This window comes from Sceloporus occidentalis, unplaced genomic scaffold (genome assembly GCF_023333645.1).
Source record: "Sceloporus occidentalis isolate IW3139 unplaced genomic scaffold, rSceOcc1.0.p SCAF_3, whole genome shotgun sequence".
Classification (NCBI taxonomy): Eukaryota; Metazoa; Chordata; class Lepidosauria; order Squamata; family Phrynosomatidae; genus Sceloporus; species Sceloporus occidentalis.
The window spans coordinates 164724332-164748825 of record NW_028316983.1 but is presented as its reverse complement, the minus strand read 5'-3'; the positions used below and the strand labels follow the sequence as shown (position 1 = coordinate 164748825).

General features: G+C 43.4%; 1 protein-coding gene across 1 annotated transcript in view; it reads left to right on the top strand.

Annotated features, from left to right (window-relative positions):
- The first annotated feature begins 16752 nt into the window (after nucleotides 1-16752).
- ADTRP (androgen dependent TFPI regulating protein) overlaps nucleotides 16753-24494 on the top strand; it is a 204415-nt gene continuing 196673 nt past the window's right edge. Inside the window, exons 1-2 of the mRNA XM_089516727.1 lie at nucleotides 16753-17264; nucleotides 20694-20828. Coding sequence (XP_089372853.1) covers nucleotides 17106-17264; nucleotides 20694-20828 — 294 coding nt within the window. The 5' untranslated portion in view covers nucleotides 16753-17105. The remainder of the gene's footprint in view (nucleotides 17265-20693; nucleotides 20829-24494) is intronic.

Genomic DNA, 24494 nt, shown 5'->3' with positions numbered 1-24494 from the left:
ATCATCATGCTGCCCCATCGGGGCTATGACGCCCCTTCCAGGGAGTAAAAAAGAAGCCCCTTTCAGGGCTTCTTTTTGATTCCTGTGGAGGCTGTTGCTGCAGCCTCGATCTGGGGCAAAAAGGGGCAGCGTCTCGCTGCCTGTCTGTACAGCCCCATAGAGAACAATTTTGAACAGATCCCACATGTGGGCCATTTCGGGAAGCCAGTTGAAGGCACAGGAGGGCAGGGGAAGAAGGCGCTGGTGCACATCTATACCTCTTCCCCCACCCTCCCATTTCTTTAACTGGCTTCCTGAAACCAGTTAAAGGCAGAGGAGGGCAGGGGAAGGAGAGGAGCATGCTCCTCCCCCCCCACCCCCGTCCTATGCCTTTAACTGGCTCCCTGAACTAGTTAAAGACACAGGAGGGTGGGGGAAGGAGCAGAGGTTGCCCTTGCCATCCCTTGAGGCTGAGAGAATGTGACTTGTATATGTGGTGCCTTCAAGTTTCAAGGCTTCTTTTTGCCCTGAAACTATCGTGGAGTTTTTTTGGCAAGTTTCATTACAGAGGGGTTTGCTATTGCTAGCCTGATGCTGCGGGAGTGTGCCTTGGGTTTTTACCGGAAGTCTCTCTCTGGAAGTCCTGTCCTGGAAGACCGAAGTCCTGCCCCTGGAAATTCTGCCCCCAGAAGGTGGAAGACTCAACACCCCCCCCCCGGAAGTCCTCTCCCTGGCACTGGGTGATACCTGGTACGAGAATGCCACTGAGTTTGGGCACTCAGTCTCTAAAAGGTTCACTATCACTGGTATAGAGTCATGACAGTTAAAACAGAATTAAACTGCTTTATTTCTGCAGTATGGATATACCCTGAGCCTGAATGTCAGTTTGGGAAATCTATCTTAAAAATATGATTAAAAAAATCAGCAATAGTGCCATGATCTTGCTTCTTCTCCCTCAGTGCAAATTCTTTGTTATTTTTCAGGTCATAAACTAACATCTCTTATTTCTTTAAATGTGGAAGCTCAGTTGTAAACAAGCATTGTATATGAGACCAAAGCTTGGTAAATTAATTTTTAAAAATAACTAAATGTTTAAAGAAACTAAAAGTACTTGTTATAGTGCTTTGAAAGTATATATTTTCTAGGCGGTTTCATCTCGACCAGAAGTGAGTATCTTGTAAAGCTAATGAGTCTTGCCTCCTCAAACCAAGTGACCTTTAGATACTTTATGTTACAACAGTGGTAGTTCATAACCATATACAGTATTGTTGCTTTGAAAATTTACTTCTTTCCAGTGGGAAATACTGTGGAGAATACAGCAGCAGAATGAAGGAAGAGAGGAAATCAAGGCTTGCTAAACAAAAAGTCCTGGGGCTTCAACCCTGTGAGTCTTGGTTTCACTATTCCAGGAGCCCCAGTGGTGTAGTGGTTAAATGCCTGTACTGCAGCCTTTCACAGCCACAAGGCTGTGAGTTCAGTTCCTGCAAGGCTCCAGGATTGACTCAGGCTTGCATCCTTCAGTAGGTCACTAAAATGAGTACCCAGCTTGTCGGGGGCAATTAGCATATACAATGTAAAATGCTTAAAGAGAGCTTATGTGCACTGATAAGCGGTGTAGAAATATACTTGCTATTGCTATGCCACTGATTTGTACACATGGCCTACTTCTATGCAGGCCAAATATAGCAATAGCAATAGCAAGTACATTTCTATACCATTTATCAATGCACTTAAGCACTCCCTAAGCTCCCTAAAATATACAGTGCTTTTCTACACTAGGTGATAACAAATGGGGGTTATAGTGCACAGCAGTGGGGATGGGGACAGGGCTAGCCAAGTGGCCTCATAACAATCTTATAATGCACTCTTCAAGGCATGCATGTGGTTGTGGGCAGAACATGGAAACATTGTCGTTTTTAAAATACAGTCGATCAGAATGTTGGCTGGAAGAATTTTGGGAGTTGGAAATCCAAAAAATAAATTTTCTAAAGTGTCAAATGAACTTCCCTGAATATGTACACATGCCAGCTTACAACTTGGCTATCTTTTGGTGCCAGTGAAAATATGTAAGTACTTTCACCCTTCTCTTAAAACTGTAGGTGTATTTTTTATCGTACAATCTAGCTGGGAAATCTAATCAAGGTTACGGAGCAACTGAAGAACACTTCAAAAATAAAAAAAAATATAAAAATTCTGGGCCTTCTACATTCCTGCTGGAATTTCATTTAGAGTTTTAAACACATAATCCCCTGTATAGCTTTGCATAGGCATGTTAATAACAAAGATAATAAAAATGCCATGTAATCCATTCCCTATCTAGCCAGAGTGCTTTGATTCTTCCAGTGTATTTCCTTCCAAAGAACTAACATTGCTGATTCATTAGGTGGCAGTGAAGTTCTTTCTTACTGGCTGAAATGCTCTGGTTAAAGGATCTTTTATGGGTCTTCCTAGGTCATTAAAAACCTAGATTTACCTCTCCTCCCAAGTCCAAAGCTCATGTAAATCTAATCCAGCAACAGTACCATCTTCTTCCATCCCCATATAATGCCGCTGGCTGGGCATGGCTGCCAAGAGCACATTTGAGCCCTGGTGACAATATTTTTCCAACCCCAGATGTTCACTCCTTCCTTCAAGATCCCTCAATAATTTTTTTTTGGAAAAGAGCAGGGTGGCATAGTCATGGTCACCCACAGCCTGCACTCTCCCCCCTCTGCTATCTGCTTGACTTTATTCCCTGGCCCACAGCCAGAAACTGTGCCCTCCCTCATCCAATGCCTGTTAGCAAGCAATCTGGGCCAGCAAAGGAGCTGCTCTTGGAGGAGAAGTTGGTGAAGAATTGGAAGAGCTGTTTTTCCAGGGCCATGAAGATGGAGGTGCTGTTGCCTCTTCTTTTTCCTCTGGGCAGCTGAGACCACAGTGGGCTGATCACCTCCTGATCTTCTTTCCAAGCCACATCCACTATTATGGAAAGTCTTGCATGTTACCCATGGTGGCTTCTTGTGACACTTGCCAAGTTCCCTTCCTTTCACTTGGTGTTATTCACCTATGGCTTCCTTTCCCTCATTCGAGCCCCAACTCAGTTCTCTCTCTCTCTCTCTCTCTTGCAACAAGGGTTGGCAAACTAAAAAAAAATGAAATACAGAATTTATGTATGTCATTCTTCTTCTATTACTATTTCTTTTAAAATTTACCCATTTTACGATTATGCCAAAAACAATTAATAAATAATGCTACTACTGAGAAAAGCAAAAACGTGTGCAGTGTGGTTGGATCTCAAGCCCCCTTCCAGAGTACCAGGCCCTAGTAATTTGTACTGACTTCTCTCCCACCTTCCTGTTGCTGGTAGACATGGGAGGTACTTGTTTCTGAACCTGGCACATCTTTAGGTGCAGAAGAGATTTGGAGAAATGGAGATGGTTGCCTAAATGCATTGCTTTGATATTGCTTCTCTGCACCCGCAGTCCTCAGGACTGACTAAAAAATGGCTCTGTTTTTTCCGTAGTCCTCTAGAACAAGTTAATGGGGTTCACAGGGGGCTCCAGACAATATTGCTCTGCTCTTTATTCCATTGGATTTTTGCTGTCTGAGAAGCAGAAGAATTCCAGTGTTGGATACTGCAATCCTTTGCAGATCTCCCTGTGACTCCGAGGTCTCTCATCTTTGTAGCAGGAAATAAGCCACATCACTCTTATGGTTGAGTCAAGAGGAATATGATTGTGGTGACCTACACAACTTTAGGAAAGCAGCATAAGCAAAGCTAATGACATGGAGGGGGACTGCTATTAGGAGAAAAGGCGTGGATTGTTGTTGCAATAGTTGTTGCTACTGCTGCTTTAGCTATAGATTAAAATGAGCTACAAGAAAACACATATACTGGGGAAGACTGGTAAGCAGATGATGATGATGATGGTATTTGTGGTAGGGCTCAAAAGGGTGCATGGCTAATGCCACAGGCAGATAAGGGCTTAGGATGCTTGCACAACCATGCTCTACACAGCACTGACAAGCAAAACAATGCATTATATGAGGTTGGTGGGAACAACAATACTCTCATACACAGAAATGTAAGACTGATTCAAGCTTCCACTGCTCCTGGTTCCATACTGGTTCCAGTTTGGCAGGGACAGTCCTGATCAATCCTCTGTGGTCCTGCTTTCCCAGCTCCTTTTAAAAAATGTCTTAGGGTCAAACTGCATTAATTCTGCAGGGTAGATGTAGTCCCAGACTCAGCTGCACCTCTTCCTACAGCAGCATTATAGTACACTTTTTGTGGGTTTTGTATTGCCCATATCAAAAATATATAACAAAATAAAAAATACACATAATGGTGAATTTTTTATTGAAGGTCAACCAAAAGGTGCAAAACACATCCTTAGAGGTCTTTAAAGAGAGGCTGGATGGCCATCTGTCGGGGATGCTTTGATTTAGATTTCCTGCATGGCAGAATGGGGTTGGACAGGATGGCCCTTGCGGTCTCTTCCAACTCTATGTTTCTATGTAGCCACTAGGTGGAACTGAAGCAGATGTTACTACAGATCAACTGGTAGGTGCACGAGTCAGCATTTGGTGAGCTGTGCACCATGAGAAGTCTGATGCAACATGCACAGAAGGTGAAGCCAGCCAGCAGTGCATCATGAGTAGTATTCTGATACAACAGGTACTGGGTATGAAACCAGCCAGGTTTCATTGGTGGCACAACTGTCACATGACTTCCAAGAAGAACACCTATATAAGGGAGAAGGTGAGTATCTCCATTGTTGGGTTGTTGTAGTTGGTGGTTGGCGAAGCACTTTGTTGGATTGTATGATAGTGAGTATTCAAGATGGCTGTCTGATACTCAATGTAATCTTTGTAAATAGTTTGCAACAAAGATTAAAAGCCCTTGTGTTGAGTGAAGTCTCGCTGTCCGGAGATTCATTTCCTGAAGCTGGGAGCTCAAGGCTGCAGCCTGTGTGTGGAAGGAAATTTGCTGTGCAGTTCAGAGGCTTCGCAGAACTTTAGCTCTTCGCAGACCTTCTTCTATGCGTCCTGCCTATGGGCATCAACTCTGTGTGTGGTCGTAAGGGACACAGCTCATTTCTCTGCGCCCTAACAATTTGATAGGGTTTTTAAAGGCAAGAAATACCTAAAGATGGTTTTGCCAGTTCCTTCCTCTGAAATACAGCCTACACACCTTGGCCTACATGTTGTTTAAGATGGTCTCAACGGAAGAGAGATAGAGGCGATACCCACTATTGGCCTTAAGGAGTCTTGAAATAAGGCAATAAAAGAAATGCAATGACATTTCCTTCTCCATTAGCAGCACCATGATTATTATTTTTTTAAATCTGGGCCTATAGCTGTCATATTGAGGCCAAAAGCCACTCCGTTAGGCAGAGGACAGTGAGGCCCTCTGTAGACTGGCCATTAAGGCTGGCCTGGAGGTGGAGTTGGGGCATGGTGTCCACATGACGCCTGCCCTGACTCCAACCCCAGGGCACCGTGATGCTACGCATCACTCCATATGATGCAGTGCCAAAGGAGTGCCTTAAAGCTGCAGCACCATGGCTATTGTGCCCTTTCCAGGGCACAAAAAGGAGCCGCTTTTTGCGGCTCCTTTTCGTGCCCTGGAAAGGCCAGATTGGGGCTGCAGCGTGCGGTTGCCGCAGCCCTGATCCAACACAACTGAATGTGGCTGCAGGCTGCCCTTTAGTCTCGTAAAAAGCTTCTGCACTGTCAGGACTGAAGATGAATTGAAACATCGTAATCAATAAAGCACACCAAATTCAGACTGTTGTATCTGATATTGGAGGCTGTTCATTTGCCCTTTGAGCCCCACAGTTTGTTTATCTGGACTGGAAAAAGGTGAATGAACTATGTGTTCATTCCAGTTAGTGGATACTGAAGTACAGCAATAAATGGCTTTAAAGATGAGGCAGTCCACCAAGGTCCATTAAGACAATTCTAATTCAGAGTCTCCTTGGGCTAGACTAGCAGTCTACGCCTGTGATCAGTGGAACCACATACCATCCAATATTTCAGAGATGAAAACCATGACACTTGGCCAAGCAACATCAAAGTGTGGTCAAGATGGCAAAAGTTATAATGAGGGAGAACAGACAAGCTAGGAGAGACTGCAGGAGTTTGTTTTTGCCTGAGCCTACAGGGAAGGGCAAGATTCTGCCTTCCCCTTGCTGTTAACTGAGTGCAAATCATTTTTGCACCACAAACTCAGTTTGTAACAATGGAAGTAAACCAGGAAATTGGGAGGAAGAAACTAATTCGGGCCCGAACAGACAGGTCAAAATAAAGCTGCTTTGGGTCACTTTGGAGGTATGATGCTTAAATGATACATGCATCTTAAGGGGCCAGAAGCTGAGCCAAAGCTGTGTTCTAGTCCTAAGGACTAGACTGGAGTAGTAGGGCTTACGTGTACTCACATATTCCTGTTTCCATTTTAGCTCTACAGTGAGCTAGCAGGGAGCAGTGGTTCAAGTGTTAGGCTATGACTCTAGGAGACCAAGATCTGAATTCCTACTCAACCATGGAAACCCACTGGGTGACCTTGGGCAAGTCACACTTTTTCAGCTTCAGAGGAAGACAAGGGCAAATTGAATTAACCTTGCAAAGAAAACCCTATCTTATGGTCTCCATAAATCAGAGTTGACTTGAAGACACATGGCTTTAAAGATGAGGCAGTCCACCAAGGTCCATTAAGACAATTCTAATTCAGAGTCTCCTTGACAATGACAACCACTTCACCCCTATATGTGAGGAGATAGGTGCATAGGACTCTAGAGGACTCCAAACAAACATGTAGAAAATGGCCTAGTTCTTGATACAATTGTAAACCAATGTCTGGACTACTTCAGATTATAGAGAGATGTGTACCTGATGACAGAAATTGTTCATAGGGGCTTAAGCAAGCAAAGTGTGCCCTCTACCACTGATGATCACAGCAAACAACATTATTCCAGGTCGACTGTCTGTCCATGTAACCCAGTATTTTGAAGGTTTCCCAGGCAGAGGCCTTTCCTAATCACCTGCTCTCTGATCCTTTTTTTAACTGGAAAAGTCAAGGGTTGAACCTGGAATCTTACACATAAAAGGCATGTGCTCTCTTTCTCAGCTACGGCCCACTGAGGTGTGTTGGGGAAGAAGTTTGCTGCTAAGCTCTCAGGCAGATATTGAGAGCAGCTAAGAACAAGACACTTATGTGGAGTGCTTTAACAAATGAAGAAACGGGCTGTTTTAATCAGAAAGAACATGGGCAAATTCAGAATGGTTGAGCAAAATATTGATTTACTGGTCCCGAGCAAGCTTACTCCTTTGATGATTAATTCAGTGAATAAAAATCTATAAGAACAGCTTGCTTTTGTTTGCTGCTAGGAATCTGAACTGTGTGACTAAGAAATCTAGGAATCCTTAAATGCTGCACAAAAGTTGGAATGCTGTGTTGGACGAGGCAAAGAAAATGAAAGAAAAAATACTCTTAAAAAAACCTACCACCAAGTAAAGGATAGATTCAATCAAGGAAGATATAATCTTGATTTGGTGAGATCGTAATAGGGTTGTTAATAACAGAATGTCTTGATGATCTTTGGTTCATATAGTTGCCATAACTTGAAACTAAACTGGCAGCAATTAACTAGTTCCAACATCAAATGGCCTTTCCAAAGAGTTTGGAAAGTTAACTTTTTTGGATCTCAACTCCCCAAATCTTCCAGTTATCATGTCCAGCATTTCAGGGAGCCTGGGAGTTGTAGTGCAAAAAAGATGTTTTCCAAATACTGGTTAATGGCAGGTTTACTATTTTTTAAAAAGACATTTGTTGCTGATAATGACAGCCCTGTGGGTGAGACATGTCCAAGGCACTCTGTTCTCCATTGCTCTGCTTAGGTCCTGCAAATTCAGGCCCATGACCTCCCTGTTTGAGTCCAGCCATCTGGTGTGTGGTCTTCCTCTCTTTCTACTACTCTCCACTTTTCCTAACACTATTGTCTTTTCTAATGAGTCATGCCTTCTCATGATGTGGCCAAAGTATGACACCCTTAGTTTAATCTTCTTGGCTTCTAGGGAGATTTAAGGCTTGATTTGTACAAAGACCCATTTGTTTGTCTTTTGGTTGTCCATGGTACTCTCAGCACTCTTCTCAAGCACCACATTTCAAATTAGTTGATTTTCTTCTTATCCACTTTTTCACTGTCCAACTTTCACATCCGTACATGATGATGGGGAATACAATGTCTTGTAATGATTCTAATTTCAATGCTCAGTTGTATATCTTTACACTTTAGGATCTTGTCCAGTTCTTTTATGGCTGCCCTTCCCATTCCTAGTCTTCTGATTTCTTGACTGCAGTTTTCATTCTGATAAATTGTCTGATCCAAGCTATAGGAACTCTTTAACTATTTTGATTCCTCATTGTTTGAGTTGAATTTATGTAGATCTTCTATGGTTATTTTTTCTTTATGTACATCAGTAAGCCTGCCTTTGCACTTTCTTCTTTGGCTTTCCTTAATAATTGTTCCAAGTCGGTGATATTTTCTGCTAGTAGTATGGTGTCATTTGCATATTTAGATTGTTGATGTTCCTTCCTCCTATCTTCGCTCCACCATCTTCTAAGTCTAAACCTGCTGTTCCTATTATATTTTTTGCATACCAGTTGAACAAATAGGTCTGACAAAATGCAGCATTGTCTGAGGCCTTTGCCAATTGGGAACCATTCTGTTTCTCCATATTCTGTTCTTACAGTGACCTCTTGTTCTAGTACAGGATTCTCATCAGGACTGTCAATTGCAATGACACTCTCATGTCTTTAAGAGCTATCCATAACTTTTCAAAATACTGCAGTTAAAGGCACGGAGTAGAAGCCATTAAGCGGCTAGCAACCCTTCTAGTAATTGAATCAAGTGCTGAAGAAATAATGAAATGGTATGCTTTGTTCAGATCTTGTCTACTCTTGGAGGTAGGGTCAGCCCTGGCAGGCCTGTAGCTAGGCCTTTAGGGGCCCTGGGGCAGAAAGTACATTTGGGGCCCCTATATTTTTTTATATCCTGAGTCCTACCGCGAGCCACAGGCGCCATCTTGGCACACCACTATTTACATGGAGCACATGTCGATGACATGGCTCATGCGCCATGTCCAAATGGTGCAGCGCACGAGGGATGTCACAGCGCCTCTCCAAAGTGCTTATGCTGCTTCTGTTGCAGTGGATAAAGGAGCCGCATGTCATGGCTCGGTTGTCAGAATTTTCTACCACCAAACCGGGACACAATGTAGAAAAAATGTAGTATAAATTTTACCCCAAAATATAGGACATTAAAAAAATGGAGGACATAACCAACTAAATGCCAAAAACATTATTAATTTTTTTAAAAAAGTAATATAAATTCTTATATTGTGGAGATCTTGTTGCACCTCTGAGACTAAATGCATCTGAGGAAGCAGACTTTACGAAAGCTCATGCTGCCAACTTCTTTCTTTCAGTTAATAATAATAATAATAATAATAATAATAAAAGAATTCAAAGACATAGAGATTTTGGAGCACCTCTGAGACTAAATGCATCTGAGGAAGTGTGGCAGGAGGCAGTGGTGGAGGAGAACCAAGGTTCGATCCCTTCTTTGGGCATAAAAACTCACTGGGCTTGTGTCACACTCTCTCAGCCTCAGAGGATGGCAAAGTCAAACCCTCTCTGAACAAACCTCCCAAGAAAACCTCTTGAAGGCGCACACTCGCACACACTCAAGTCACCAAAGGCAAACTCTCTGAACAAAGCAAGAAAACCCACTAGGCATGTAAGTCACACACTCTCAGCCTCAAGGAAAGACTGGCAAAGGCAAACGCTGAACAAACCAGGATGTTTTGAAATTCCTCCTGGGTGGAAATGTAGGACATGTCTTGGATAAAGGATGCCGTCTGGTCACCCTGCTAAAATGGAGGACATTTTGACATTGCTCCTGGGCAGGGCTGAAATGGAGGCCGTGTCCTGGATAAAGGAGGACATGTGGGCATCCTACCAAAAATGGAAGACATTTTGACATTCCTCCTGGCCAGAAAGTTGAAACATAGGACATGTCCTAGAAAAGGAGGACATTTGGTCATCTTACAAAAAATAGTGGACGTTTTGAAATTCCTTCTGGGCAGAAGTGTGAAATGTAGGATGTGTCCTATAAAAGGAGAACAAAAAGAGTTAAGCTTTGAGCTCTGGGCCCCACAACATATGTCAGCTCCCAGAATTCCATAGCCTTGAGCCAGAAAAACAGTTAAGCCTTGATATCTTGGTCCCACAGCATGCTCCAACCCCCAGAGTTCCATAGCTTTGAGCCAGGAAAACACTCAAACCTTGATATATGGGCCCCACAACATGCTCCAACTCCCAGAGTTCCATAGTGGTGAGCCAGGAAAAGAGTTAAAGCGCTGCAAAGCCCGGTTATTTCTCCAGTGTGGATGCAGCCTGATGCAGCCTCTCGTCCCTCCCTCCCTCCCTCCCTCTCCTCCAGAGCTCCCTTCTGCCAGCCTGGCACCTCCCCCTCAGGCCCCACATGGCCAGGGCTCGAGTCTTCCTGACTTGCCTGTTGTTGGGAGGGAGAGGCTGGGCGGGCCATGCAGGGAAGACAGAAAGAGATTGATGAGGCGAGGCGAGGGAGGGCGGTGCGGGGCCCCCTTTGAGTGGGGCCCCAGGGCCTTGCCCCGCCTGCCCTCCCCTAGCTATGGCCCTGAGCCCTGGTTAGTACTTGGACGGGAGACTGCCAACAAATCCCAGGTGATGTAGGCTATGTTTCAGAGGAAAGGACTGGCAAAACCACCTCTTGCCTAAGAAAACCCTGTTCAATTAATGAGGTTACCAAAAGTCAAGAGGTTACTTGAAGGCAGTCACATATTTTATTCACAGTACAAACTGAACATTAAGAATAAATTTTCAGGAAAAGCAAAGACTTGAAACCCTTCCTTCCATGTAACAAAACTCTATACAAACATCTCATTGCTTCACTCACTGACAAGTGTGAAAGTAACTCCCCATGTGGCTTTCCTTTTAGACATGGGTCCTACTGTGACAGCACTCAGATTAGCCTTAACAAATTTCAGAATAAACTGAAGCCCCTCAACAGCAGAATGCACAGGGAAAATTGGAGTGTGGTGGATCTGGACTGTATTTGATAATGCATTGGAACATGTTGAATTCTGTTTGAAAAATGAAGAACACAAGTCAAGGATGTTGCAAGGATTCTTGTATCATCAGTTCATTAGTTATTCAAATTTTTATCTTTTAAACTTTCACCTGCATTTGAAATGTACATGGAGTAAGTGCAGAGTATATAATTGCCATAATGTTCCTGTCATCACTCTGCCCTAGACTGAACAGGCCTTTGTTTCTTGCAGGCTTACGTAATTCCATAAAGAATATTATATGTTATTCTAACTCACAATTTAACACCATGTGTAGGAGTATCAAAACAAAATGTAGGCCTGTGACTCTAACAGCTTCACTTTTCTTCTCCTATATGATTTTTAACACTTTTGCCTGATGAAGAGGCTGGGGAAACTTCAAAAGCTTGCCTTGGAAAGTATTTTGTGCATTTTAATTGGTCCCATCAAAGTATTGCTGTTTTGTGAATTTTGTATTTTGCTGCATGCCCAACATGGCTACTCCTGAATATGTTAGTCTGTGTTAGGTATTGTATAACTTCAAATGGGTAAGGTTTTTTTTTAAACCAACTTTTATGAATATGTATGCTTGAACCCAATTTTGCACCTCCCTCATTAATTCTCCTGTACCAGGACAGGACAGTCTAATCCCTTAGAGTGGATTGCAGAACACCCACAGAACTAGACCTGTGGCATCATCACTTGAACAACTGCAAACAATTCCAAGTTGCAGTCAGTTAACATGTACAAACAAAAGAAGTCTGGAACAATAACAACAGCAAAAATGCTTTAGTAGATCTACTGATTTTTGCTACTGCAGAATTTTGTATCTTCCAGCATGGGACCAAAATACATAAATAAATAAAAATGCTCCATGCTATTTTTCAGCCATGAATCAGAAGTACTTTCGCTAGCATGATTCCATTTGGGAGAAATCTAAATTTCTTCCACATGAAATGAAGAAGGAAGGAGGGTTTATAATTTCCTGTGACCAGGAAATATATCACATTACATGAAGTGTTAGTTTTATCTGCTTTCTCTGCCTTTAATTCCACCTTTAATTCCACTGGCTGTCAGTGGAACATTATTGATTGTGCAAGCACTCTTTTCGAAATGGTGACATTTATATGCCTTACAATGCACTGGGATTCTTCTTGGGATCAGAAAATACTCCACAACTCACACAATGCAAGTTTTTTGCAGTCTTGGGACATGTGGGTTAAGTGATGATAGCAACACAGGAAAGACAAGAGTATAGTATAGAAGCAGTCCTAATAATCACAGTGCAAAATTAAGCAATAAACTCTTTGAAATCTTTGGCAATTTTTTTTAAATATATATTTTATTGAATTAAAAAACACAATATTAACATACCTTACAAACCGTAAATCTTTGGCTAATTTTTAAAAAGTTTGCAATTGCCCACTTAGCAGATATATCCGTAACAATCCAGAAAGAAAAATTCCGTACAGTTTAGTCACTGACACCTCTACTCTAACGCTAGTTATGATGGCATCCTGTTAGTCAGTTACAATGATGTAAGTTAGACTCAGAACATCTTAAACTGCTTTTTGTTTTATTGCCATGACCACAAATGACCCTGAAACCCACCTTAAAAGTCAGTCATCTATTCTAAATGATGGATGCCTGTGATGCTGCTGATCAGGTGCTGCAAGATGATGTGACCAGCCTCCCCTCACTATTGAGAGACACTGCAGTGAAAAATTGATATAGGTTCCCAGAGGGGTCTTTATTACCTTCATTAATGAAGACTGAGAAAAGTTTCTAGGTCAATGTGTACATTCAGGGAGGGTCCCTAATTGAACAAACCAAATGTCTAGTATAGTTTTCTTACAAACAATTCAGATACCTCTTTATATGGAGAATGGCATACTAAATCTTCAGATGCATAGTCTTCATTTGCAGAATCATCTCCTGTAAATTTTGTGAAGGGTGAAACACTGTGCAAAACCAATGCTCTTGCATCCTAACATGCAGCACACTCATGATGTTGTATTGTACCTGTTGCATACTGAGGGTTTCTAGGGTCTGTAGTTAAACAAAAAGTCCCTGAATTTTGCCTTGCTCTCCAGAAACATCAGAAAAAGAGATTATGTTTGTATACATTCTTGCCGCTCAGTACACAAAGTATACTTCACAATAGCAGGCAGCACTTCTGTAGAGAGCAAGCAAAGCTACTTACAGGTAGGTATGTGAAAAATATTATTTTTTAACAAAGCTTTCCTTAATAGGCATCAAGCATTTGTAGTGGTTCCCAGAAAAGAATGAATGCCTGTTTGGCATGAGGCACACAAGTAGCAGAGCAGGGAAAGGTGTATGAGAATGGGTTTTCCTTTTCATATACCATATTTTCAGGCGTACAAGACGACATTTTGACCCAATAAAATTGGGTCAAAAGTCGGGGGTCGTCTTGTACACCGGGTTGAGCCCGGCAGCCCCGTGGCCAGGCGGGCGCGCTCTCGGGGTCGCCGGCCTCTCAGGCCTCCGGAAGCCTGGGGAGTTGGCAGCCTTGCGCCGGCTTCTAAGGGGCCTTCAGAGGCCCCTCAGAAGCTGGCACGCGCACTTTGGGGCCGCCGGCCTCTCAGGCCTCCGGAGGCCTGGGGAGTTGGCTGCCATGCTACTCAGGAGGAGGGTAGCCTTATACGGTGAGTATAGGCTAAACCCTAGATTTTTATTTTAAAATTTGAGGGTCGTCTTATACGCCTGGTCATCTTATACGCAGGAAAATACGGTATTTTCATTCAAGTATAGCAGAGATGGAAATCATATTATTCTCTAGATGTGGAGGGACTGCAACACTCAGCATTACTCACCATTGCCTATGCTGGCTAGGGCTGCTGGAACTTGCAGTCAAGCCACATCTGAAGGACTGCATGATTCCCACCTTCTGACACTATACTTTGAGAGAGGATGTTCCCTCTGCATGCACCCCACCATTCAAATAACTATTAACCTAGTTATGTTTACAGAAAGTTATCTACTGGTCACTACGTACAAAGATCCATGATGTTTGCTATTACAGCACCAAATTTTAACCGACTCCCACAGCACATTAAAAAAAAACTGACAAAAATTATTTGTTATATTCTTTAGCCAAAACCTTTATAACTTAAAAAAGAATCACTGTCACTTGCACACTGCACACTCACCTCCTTTATAACAGCAGCCATCATCTGTTGTAGTCGTTATGTGCTTTCAAGTCAATTCTGATTTACGGGTTCCTTGGCAAGATTTATTTAGAGGTGGCTTGCCATTGCTTCCCCTGAGGCTGAGACAGTGTGACTTGTCCCAGTGGGTTTCCAAGACTGAGCAAGGATTCAGATTTGGTTTCCTAGAGTCTTAGTCCAGCACTCAAACCATGCTGGCTAAAACAGGGGCATATGGAAATACATAAAAGCGCCAGCCGTGAATGTCCCGAGGGAGTGTGCCTTGCCCAAGGTCACTTAGTGGCTTTCCACAGCTGAAAGCTGTCTCTGGGAGTCTAGTCCAACACTCAGACTGTACACTATGCTGGATCTTATTTGCCATTTACTGGGATTTACAGGAAATATGCATCACATAAAACTAATATGAGGCAGAATTTGAATGTTGAATGTTGCTGTATTCCAGTTCCCAGCAGCCCCAGCCAGCATGGCAACAGATGCTGGGAGTAGCAATTCAACAACAGGAGGTCTGCACAATTCCTACCTATGCTGTATGGTAAGGTGCTTTGCCATAAAAACCAGAGCACTGCCCAATTGTTCCCAGTGTGGAGCAGTCCTGAACATGAAAGCCATGGCCTGCTTTGGAAAGTTCTTTACATACTAGATACAGTATTTGTTGTTTTTGTTATGTGTCTTCAAGGTTTTTCCAACTTATGGAGACTCTGAGGTGATACTATCATGGGGTTGTCTTGGCAAGATTTGTTCAGAGGGGGTTTGCCTTTGCCATTCTCTGTGGCTGAGAAAGTGTGACTTGCTTTCCATGGCTGAGCAGGGATTCGAACCCTGGTCTCCAGAGTCATAGTTCAGTGGTCAAACCACTACACCACACTGGCTACAAGAACCATTTTCTGGAGGAGTTCCTTTTCTCTTCAGTGAGGCTACTGTCCTCTTTACCTCTTCTTCTTTAGCCTCATCTTTCCTTTCTCTCCCTGGCAGCGTCTTCCTTTTTAGCTGCTCTGACAGAAGAAATCCTTTCTGTGGAAGTTAATGTGATTAAGCAAACAAGCATCTAAGCTGCGGCTCAGTTAAGAAAAAGCAACAGCAACAACAACCTTAAGCTGTATCCCCCATGGCCTTTGCTCCTTCAGCCTGCCCTTTCATGTTAACACTCAGCACTTTGGAATAACATATTGCTAATACAAAGCATGGAATGGTGTCCTATGGAGGCAGGGGAAGACACCCATTCCACAAAGAATCCCTTAAATAATTCCTTTCAGTTTTCCCAAAGTAATTATTAAAAGCTGCTTGGGAGTTTATCAGACGGGAGGAATTTCTCTTAATTTCGAATGAAAAGAAAGTGGAGCCAGAACGCATTCATGTGAATTCACTAGTTCAGAGAATTTATGTGAATTCGAAGTGCATTCGAACTGACTTCCCATTGCCTGAAAATAGTTTGCCATTGCCTGAAATTGTGTGTGATCACCTCTCACGCAATAACGTTAAACCCTATGATTGGGTTTGAATTGCCATTGGATTATACATCCAATTTCCCTCGTCTGATAACGTCCTTACACGTTACTTCAGTCTGCTTGAGTCTACTTCAGACTTTACTTCACCATAGCGTGGACCTAAGCCCCCAAATATTAAGACCTGAAGCCTTTGGGGAGCCAAAGGGGTGGAGTGGTTTGAGTGTTGGACTACGACTCTGGAGACCAGGGTTCGAATCCCGGCTCGGCCATGGAAACCCACTGGGTGACCTTGGGCAAGTCACACTCTCTCAGCCTCAGAGGATGGCAAGGGTAAACCTATTCTGAGAAAACTTGCCAAGAAAACCCCACCATAGGGTCACCTTCTTGGCCAGAAGTTGGAAACGACTTAAAGGCACACAACAACAACAACAACTAGTTGTGAAAGCCGAAAGCTGCAACAAGTGGGAGCTAATCCTCTGCTCCAGCTTCATCCCTTCTCCGATGAGACTTATGAAGATTCAACAGGGAGATAGCTGCCTCAGTCCTAAACAGATAAATAAAAGTTGTTGTTGTTGTTGTTATTCTGGAGGCAGGCTTGCAAAGAGGGAAAGCCAAACAGGTTCCCCATCCTCCTCGCAGAAATAATCCTGTTTGAGACTGCTTTACCTGCCCTGGCTCAGGGCTAGGGAATCCTGGGAACAGTAGTTTATTGTGGTACTAGAATTCTCTGACAGGGAAGGCTCAATTTCCTCACAAAACTACACTTCCCAGAATTCCCTGGGCAGTTAAGGCGGTCTCCAACTGGATTATTGCTGCAGTGTGTATTTTGGACCCTTAGGCTGCATCCACACTGGAGCAATAACCCGGTTTTGCACCTCTGGCTCAAGGCTGCTATGGAATTCTGGGAGTTGGAGTTTGTTGTGGGGTCCAGAGCGGAGCTCCGCTCCGCTCTGGGCCCACAACAAACTCCAACTCCCAGAATTCCATAGCAGCCTTGAGCCAGAAAAGAGTTAAACCGGTGCCAAACCGGGTTAACTTCCTCAGTGAGGACGGTCCTCCACGTTACGCAAAACTCCTCCAAAACTTATGTAACTTGTGGGAACTAATCTTCCTTAATCTTTTGAGGGAGGCATTTAAATCCAGAGAAATAAGCCTGGTTCTGGGAGCCCTGAGGAGGAGCAACAAAAGAAAGAAAGAAAGAAAGAAAGAAAGAAAGAGTGGAGGAGGAGGAGGAGGGGAAGGGAGAAAAGGAGGCAAAGTTCACTGGAGTAAAAGAAGAACAGACTAGTTGGCAAATGGGAAAAGGTGGCTGGGCTGTGGCACATAGGTTCCCAGTTTGAGGAGGAGCACCAGCAGCAGCAGCATGAAGGGCGCCTGGCTCCTGGTGGGCCACTCTCTGGGCCTGGCCTGGTACGCCTTCCTGGTCCACTCCGTCGGGCACCTCTCCCGCAGGGGAGCCGAGAAGCCCTCCGACGTCCTGGCCTACGGAGGCCAGTGGAAGTTCCTCACCGTCCTCAACCTGGTGAGTGAGGGAGGGAGGGAGGAAGGAGCACCTCCCAGGGAAACCAAGGGCAGCACCTGCCCAGAGGAGGAAACATGGGGGAGACTTGCCCATCTAGGGAAACTTGCTGGTCTTCTCCTCTGTTTCCCTATGGGCAAGTGGTCCCCTGTGTTTCCCTATGGGCAGGTATTCTATGGGCAAGTAGTCCCTTAGGGACAGGTATTCTCCAGTGATTCCCTATGGGCAAGTATTCCCCCCATATTTCTCTATGGGAAAGTATTCCCTAATGTTTTCTAATGGGCAAGTATTTCCCTGTGTTTCCCTATGGGCAAGTATTTTCCTCGCTCAATCTGCAGGGAGAGGCGGGAAATATAAATAAATCATCATCATCACCATCATCATCATTATTATTATGTTTCCCTATGGGCAGGTATTCCCCCATGTTTCCCTGTGGGAAAGTATTTTCCAGTGTTTTTTTATGGGCAAGTACTGTACTCTATGTTTCCCTATGGGCAAATATTCCCCTATGTTTCCTTGTGGGCAAGTGTTCTCCTATATTTCCCTGTGGGAAGAAATATTTTCCAGTGTTTCCCTATGGGCAAGTATTCTAGGTTTCCCCATGGACAAGTAGTCCCCTATGCTATGTGGGAAAGTATTTTCCAGTGTTTCTCTATGGGCAAGTATGGTTTCCCTATGGCCAAGTACTGTACTGTCATTTGTTGTAGTGCGTCCTCCAAAAATGCATGCACACAGATATCCTGATGACTTCTTGCTCTTTAAGTAAGATGGCTCTTGTTGTGGTTGTCGCTGGGTGTCTTCAAGTCCTTTCCGACTTTTGGCAACCCTAAGGAAAATCGACTATGGGGTTTTCTTTGCAGGTTTCTTCAGGAGGGGGTTATTTTGTTTTGCCCTGGCCTCTGAGGCTGAGAGAGTGTGACTTGGCCAAGGTCACCCAGTGGGGTTCCAGGGTTGAGCCTGGATTTGAATCCAGGTCTCCAGAGTCATAACCTAATGCTGCCTCTCGCTGCCACTGAATTAAGTAAGGCCCTTTCACACAGTGCCTTCAAATCACTCCTGACTCACGGTGACTCTAAGGTGAACCTGTCATGGGGTTTTCTTGGCAAGCTTCTTCAGAAGGGGTTTGCCCTGGCCGTCTTCTGAGGCTGAAAGGGTGTGACTAGCCCAGGGTCACCCAATGGGTTTCCAAGGGCAAGCTGGGAATTGAACCCTGATCTCCAAAGTCCAACACTCAAATTATTATGCCACAGATCCTGCAGTACAATTTTACTGGAACTGCCTTGGAACCACCCTATGGAATCCTGGAATCTGTAGTTTGGTCAGAGGCACTAAGGGAGCTCACTGGTTGATAATTCTGAACATTCTTCCCCAAACTCCAAATGCCAGGAGTCCTTGGGATGGTGCCATGATGGCAATTAAAATGGTGCCATAGCACTGGGATTTGTCTACACAGGTGATCACTTGAAAAAGTCATTTTTAGATTGGGGATTCTGGAAGCTGTAGTTTTAAAAAGTGACTTTTCCAGCTGCCCACACAGATACTGCGGTAAATGTAATTGCTGTAGAATTGATATCTGAAAACCTGTTTGAAATGGGAAAAAAAAGCAGGGAGGGGGAAGAAGAAGAATTGGATTTGAAATTATGATGCGATAGTAGCTCACGTTATGCTGCACAGACAAATCTCTTTTGTACAATATGAGAGGACCAGCTGTATTAGTCTGTTGGAGCAGATGACTGAAAGATCTGTTTGAGAGAGCCTAGCCCATAAAGACATACCTAAAAAACTTTGTGGATTTATCTGAACAGTTCTAACTTGTGGAATACTAGGACCTTGCTTTGAATTTAGAGTTATAAGAACAGGGGGTGGGGTGAGGGCAAAATGCCTTTGCAAAATGCAAAAAAGAAAAACCCTTCCCTTTTCATACCGGGAAACCAAGTATGAATCCTGTCTCAGTGGATGACCTTGGGCAAGTCCCACTATCTCAGCCTCAGAGGATGGCAACGGCAAATCCCCTCTGAAGAAACTTGCCAGGAAAACCCCGTGATAGGTTCTCCTTAGGGTCACCTTACGTCAGAAACCAATTAAAAGCACACAATAAAGGCCGTACTACTCAAGAGTGGTGGTTTCTGAACAACTACAGTCCTTGGAGTGTTAGTAGGAAAGAAAGAAACAATGGTAGTCAGTGGGCATAAATATTGTACGAATATTTTAAAAAAATTGTATGAGTCCCTGGAACATAAGGGGGGAAATTGCTGGTTCCCATATCATACATCTTAAAAAGCACTGGTGTAAGTTACAAGCACCTTGCACCCAGTCCTTGCCAATGGAGACCACTACATTCAGGGTGTAGTTACAGGGGGAGTAAAATGAGGGCACAACACCTTGTCCTCCAAATGATTTTTATTTCTTCCTCTCAATTTCTAGCATTGCAGAGTGTGAGATGTTGGAAATTGCTCATGCCTAGAAACTCTTGTTTGTTGTATTTGCATTCCCTTGATAACTTTGCTTGCCTCTTTTCTTTGGATGCCGAAACTGTATCTCTGAATGTTCAAAGGCAATTTGAAGTGTCTGCAAGATGAGAAGTTTGGGGATTGGAGGAAAAGGCAGAATTCTTTTTTGTAGGGGGCAATGCCCTAATTTTATCTATGCCACATCTACTTAAAAAGAACCCTTTGCTGATGAGGACTGAGTTAAAACAAAGCATTCAGAAACACAGGTGCAGAAAACTTTTTACTAGATAAAACAAAGGTGACAATCATGTGGCCTTCCAGATGTTGATGAACTGCAAATGCCAGCAGCCTGAGTCAGCACAACCAATGGTGAGGGATGATGGGAGATGGAGTAAAACGTCACCTGGAGAGCTGCACAATTTGCACCTGTGTGGTAAAGATTAACATTGTATGCTACTTTCCCAGTGTGGCACCAGTGTTTTTCCTGTAACTTTTGTGTTTGTGTATGCTTGGTAATAAATGTCTCTTTGCTCTTCATTTTTGGTAATAAATGTCTCTTTTCAGACATTTGGGCAATAAATGTCTTCTCTTGATGGCTTGGTTTTCTGGTTTTGACTTTACATTTTTTTTCTTTCATTCTGACTATTCTTAGATGACAGATGACAGAAGAGAGGAATTTCTCTCCCTGTTTATGGGACTTCCAGTTTATGGGTCTTTCCACATCCAAGCTAAATAAAACAGCTTAATCTTATAAAACCTTATTTAAGTCCATTAAACAAGACAGTGTTAAAGTTTACCAACCAAACCAATGTATTAAAACATTTTGAGTAAATGAGATAAGATGTAGCCAGGGGCAATTTCCCAAGAACTGATTCATGGTTCACCCTAAAAATGACTCCCTTAAGAGCAAGGCTGGGAAGTTGTTGAGGTATGTACAATTAAAACCTGATGAAGATCTGCTCATTTGCTGTAATTAATTTAGGTTTTGCAGGCCATTTTCTATGGAGTCTCCATGCTTAGTGATGCGTTTGTACTAATGAAGAAACATCGAATTGCTAAGTCCGTGTTTCCCATTAGAGACTTGCTTTTTGGTGGCCTGGCTTTTCCTCTGTCTATGGTAAGTTACAATGAAACATGATCATAATTGTTATAGCATTGGCGCTAGTATTGTTACATTTATTGTGAAAGGATTATTCTGAGCTAATGGTGGACAGCTATTAAGGGTTCACTCCAAACCCCAGGAATTTTTGAGGATCACACTCACTGCACTGGCCTCCTACCCCCCAAAATTCAGATTATTATTTTTTCTCTTTTTGGCCAAATGCCCAAAATAATAATAATAATAATAATAATAATAATAATAATAATAATAATACTGTTTATTTATAGCCCGCTTTTCAAAAGAGATCAAAGCGGGTTACAACAAAGGTACTACACAATGTACAAATTTACAAACAGCATCCACATAAAAAATCGATGACAATACATCAGAGTATTAAAAACAAGATAAAAATTATAAGGTTAAAAACCACAACAATAACTAGCTTAAAATGCTAGTGTAATGGGGAGAGAGCAGAAATCACAGCGTCTGGGGGAAAGCCTGTTGGAAGAGGAAGGTCTTCAGCTTCTTCCTGAACAGGTCAAGGGAGGTAATCAAGCGGAGCTCGCCCGGAAGAGAGTTCCAAAGCTGCAGGGCCGAGTTGGAAAACACCCTCTGTGCAGTCACGGTGTACTTTGTATCAGGAACCCTCAAAAATTGCTTCCCGGCTGATCGGAGAGTGTGGGGCGGATTATATGGGGAGAGGCAGTCCTCCATGTACCCTGGGCCCAAGCCATTTAGGGCTTTATAGGTAATAACCAACACCTTGTATTGGGCTCGGAAGCGAATGGGCAGCCAATGAAGATCTTGCAAAATAGGTGTTATGTGGGTAGTCCTGTTTCAAGATATTTGCGGCCCAGGAGAAGCCTTGGAAAACAACACAAAACAAACCAGCAAGTCACTTCTAGGTCATATCCTATATAAGAAAAGACCTCTACTAGGTCTAAAATATACCACCATACCCAAAATATGGTGAAATTCTGCTCCCCTGCCACTAAAGGCTTTAGGGAACAAGGTTCCCCCCCAAAAAAAATATTTTTATACCGAGGGACCACAGTGCTGGTGGGCATTTCCTACTAGGGACCCCAAATCTCAGGGGCCAAGATCTCCCAGATCTCCAGCCTCAGGGCAAGGGGAGGAATCTCAGGGCAAGAGCACTATGCTGATAAGAATTTTTTTTAAAACGGTGTGCTCCTGGCTCCTGTTGTTTCAGGCTATATTGGAATGAAAATAAAGCCCAAACAATCTTGTTATCTGTTCTCACCGGCAGCCCATTAACCTGTTATTTTTTTTGGAACAGAACTCTCAGAATCTCCCAAGACTACAATCCTGGGTGATGTAGCCCAAAACAGAGCTTTTCCATGCGCTCTTATGAACGCTTCTTATGTCTCAATAGACTGTTATTTGCTAACTCCCAGAGAACCATTTCAAGGACCACTATGGCCAAGATGCTATGCCTGCACTCAGTTTCATATCATCTCACTATGTAGCAGCTGTCAAGCTCTGCTGCTGTTGCTTACCAGTGGGGAAGTGGGGGAATAAGGAGCTAGTTCAGGCCTTAGGAAAACAGCTGGTTTCAGCTTGCACCAGCAAAAGGAAGAGAAATGAGAGTGTACTCTGAAATGGAGTACATCTGCCTTTCCTTCCCCCATGAACTCAGAGAAACTAGATCCTCATAGTCTGAATCACCTCTGGTGAGAAGCAACAGCTTTTTCTCCCAGGGCTTGACAGCTGAAAGGTGTGGGAGGTTTTTGGATGGAGTACAAGGGCAAAAGAACAATTCTCAGCACCTGATTCAAAGAGAGACTTAGGTCCAAAACACACTGCTGAAATAATCCAGTTTGAGACCACTTTAACTGTCTTGGCTCAGTGCTAGGGAACCCTGGGAATGGTAATTTATTGTGGCACCACAGCTCTCTGACAGAGAAGACTAAAAGTCTCACAAAACTAAGGTTCCCAGAATCTCTAGAATTGAGCCAGGGCAGTTAAAGCTGTCTCAGACTGCATTAATTCTTCAGTGTGTTTTGGACTTTAGTGTGCATGGAAACCACACTTACATGTGTGTAAGTAAATAGCAGGCCTTAGTTATTAACCTACATCTCAACTATGTGTGAGCATGCACATATGTTCTTCTGCATGTTGTCATGTCTGTAAAGCAGGGCTGGCTGTACCATTAGGCAGTTAGGTGGAGCAACTTGGTGAGGTGGAAGATACTGGGAGTCAGCAGCAGGGTGTGTTAGAAAGAGGCTGTGTGCTAAGGAGCCTGCCCTACATCTCCCTGAGCTTGCCTGCTATCTTTCAGGTATGGAGGAGGCAGCTGCCCTATCATTAGTTGAAGAAAAAATCAGCTATCAATCCATTTTTTGGTTGTAGAGTAACAATTGATGCAACCTTGTTCTTCACCATAGGCTGCCAAATGTTTTGGGCTGGTCCTGGACCCAAAGGATCACAAACTGGAAAATACAAGCCTCTCCAGGGTGACACTGCACAGATTCTCCTTATATGCAATTGCAGCACAAAGTAAAGGGGCAGCTGCACATATCTATCAATTTCTCATTGCATGTCCCAGTACTGGATATATCCTAAAGATAGCCCAAGACATAACGTAATAACATAATTGGTGCTTCAGTGCTGCATGATTCCTACCCCTGCTTTGTCAAACCACTGCTTTGTCACTGAACCTATGCACCTGTTGAATACTGTTACTTTAGAAGTCCTGTGTGTCTGATAGCATGTTCTATCAGCATTAAATGATAACTTGCTTAAAAATGTGGAACTCACAAACAGATAAATCCTGGTAAAATTGAGAAAGTTTACTTTGGAAAACCCAGAAGGAACATTTAAGATGCTGCTCTTTCTACCACCACACCTGTGCTGATTCTGAAGGGTTAATTGCAGCGAAGGAGTTGTTTCTGTATATAAGCAGCACATACTATTTTTAGCCAAGAACATCCTCTCTCAACTCCAGTGTCCCTGGTCTGCTTTGATGTGGGCAGCTCTTTCTGGAAGAGAAAGGAAAGCCAAGAAATGCAGCCAATATTGTCCTAATGAAATTCAAACTGGGAAGCTGCTTTATATTGGATCAAGACACTGGTTCATCTAGCCCATCATTCTTGATACTAACTGGCAGCAGCTCTCCAGGGTTTCAGACCTACCCAGAGACACTGGTTATTTAACCAGGGCAGAGCACATATTTTACCACTTGCTACAGTTTTCTGATCTACTGTCTCTGGTAAGGGGTACATCACATGGGAAGAAAAGACCATAGCTCCTTCTTTTTGCTCATGCTTACCATTTCTATCCTTTTGGCCTTAGCAATAGCAAGTACATTTCTATACCGCTTATCGGTGTACTTAAACACTCCCTAAGCAATTTACAATGTGTAAGCTAATTGTCCCCAACAAGCTGGGTACTCATTTTAGTCACCTCTGAAGGATGCAAGCCTGAGTCGAGCCTGAGCCTTTGGCTGGTATTGAACTAACAACCTTGTGGTTAGTATAGAATCTGCAGCATAGAATCATAGAATTGTAGAGTTGGAAGAGACTGTAAGGACCATCCAGTGCAACCCCCTGCCGAACAGCCCTTACTGTCAGGAACTTCCTCCTAATGTTGAGGTGGAATCTCTTTTCCTGGAGATTACATCCATTGTTCCGGGACATGTTCTTTGGAGCAGCAGAAAACAAG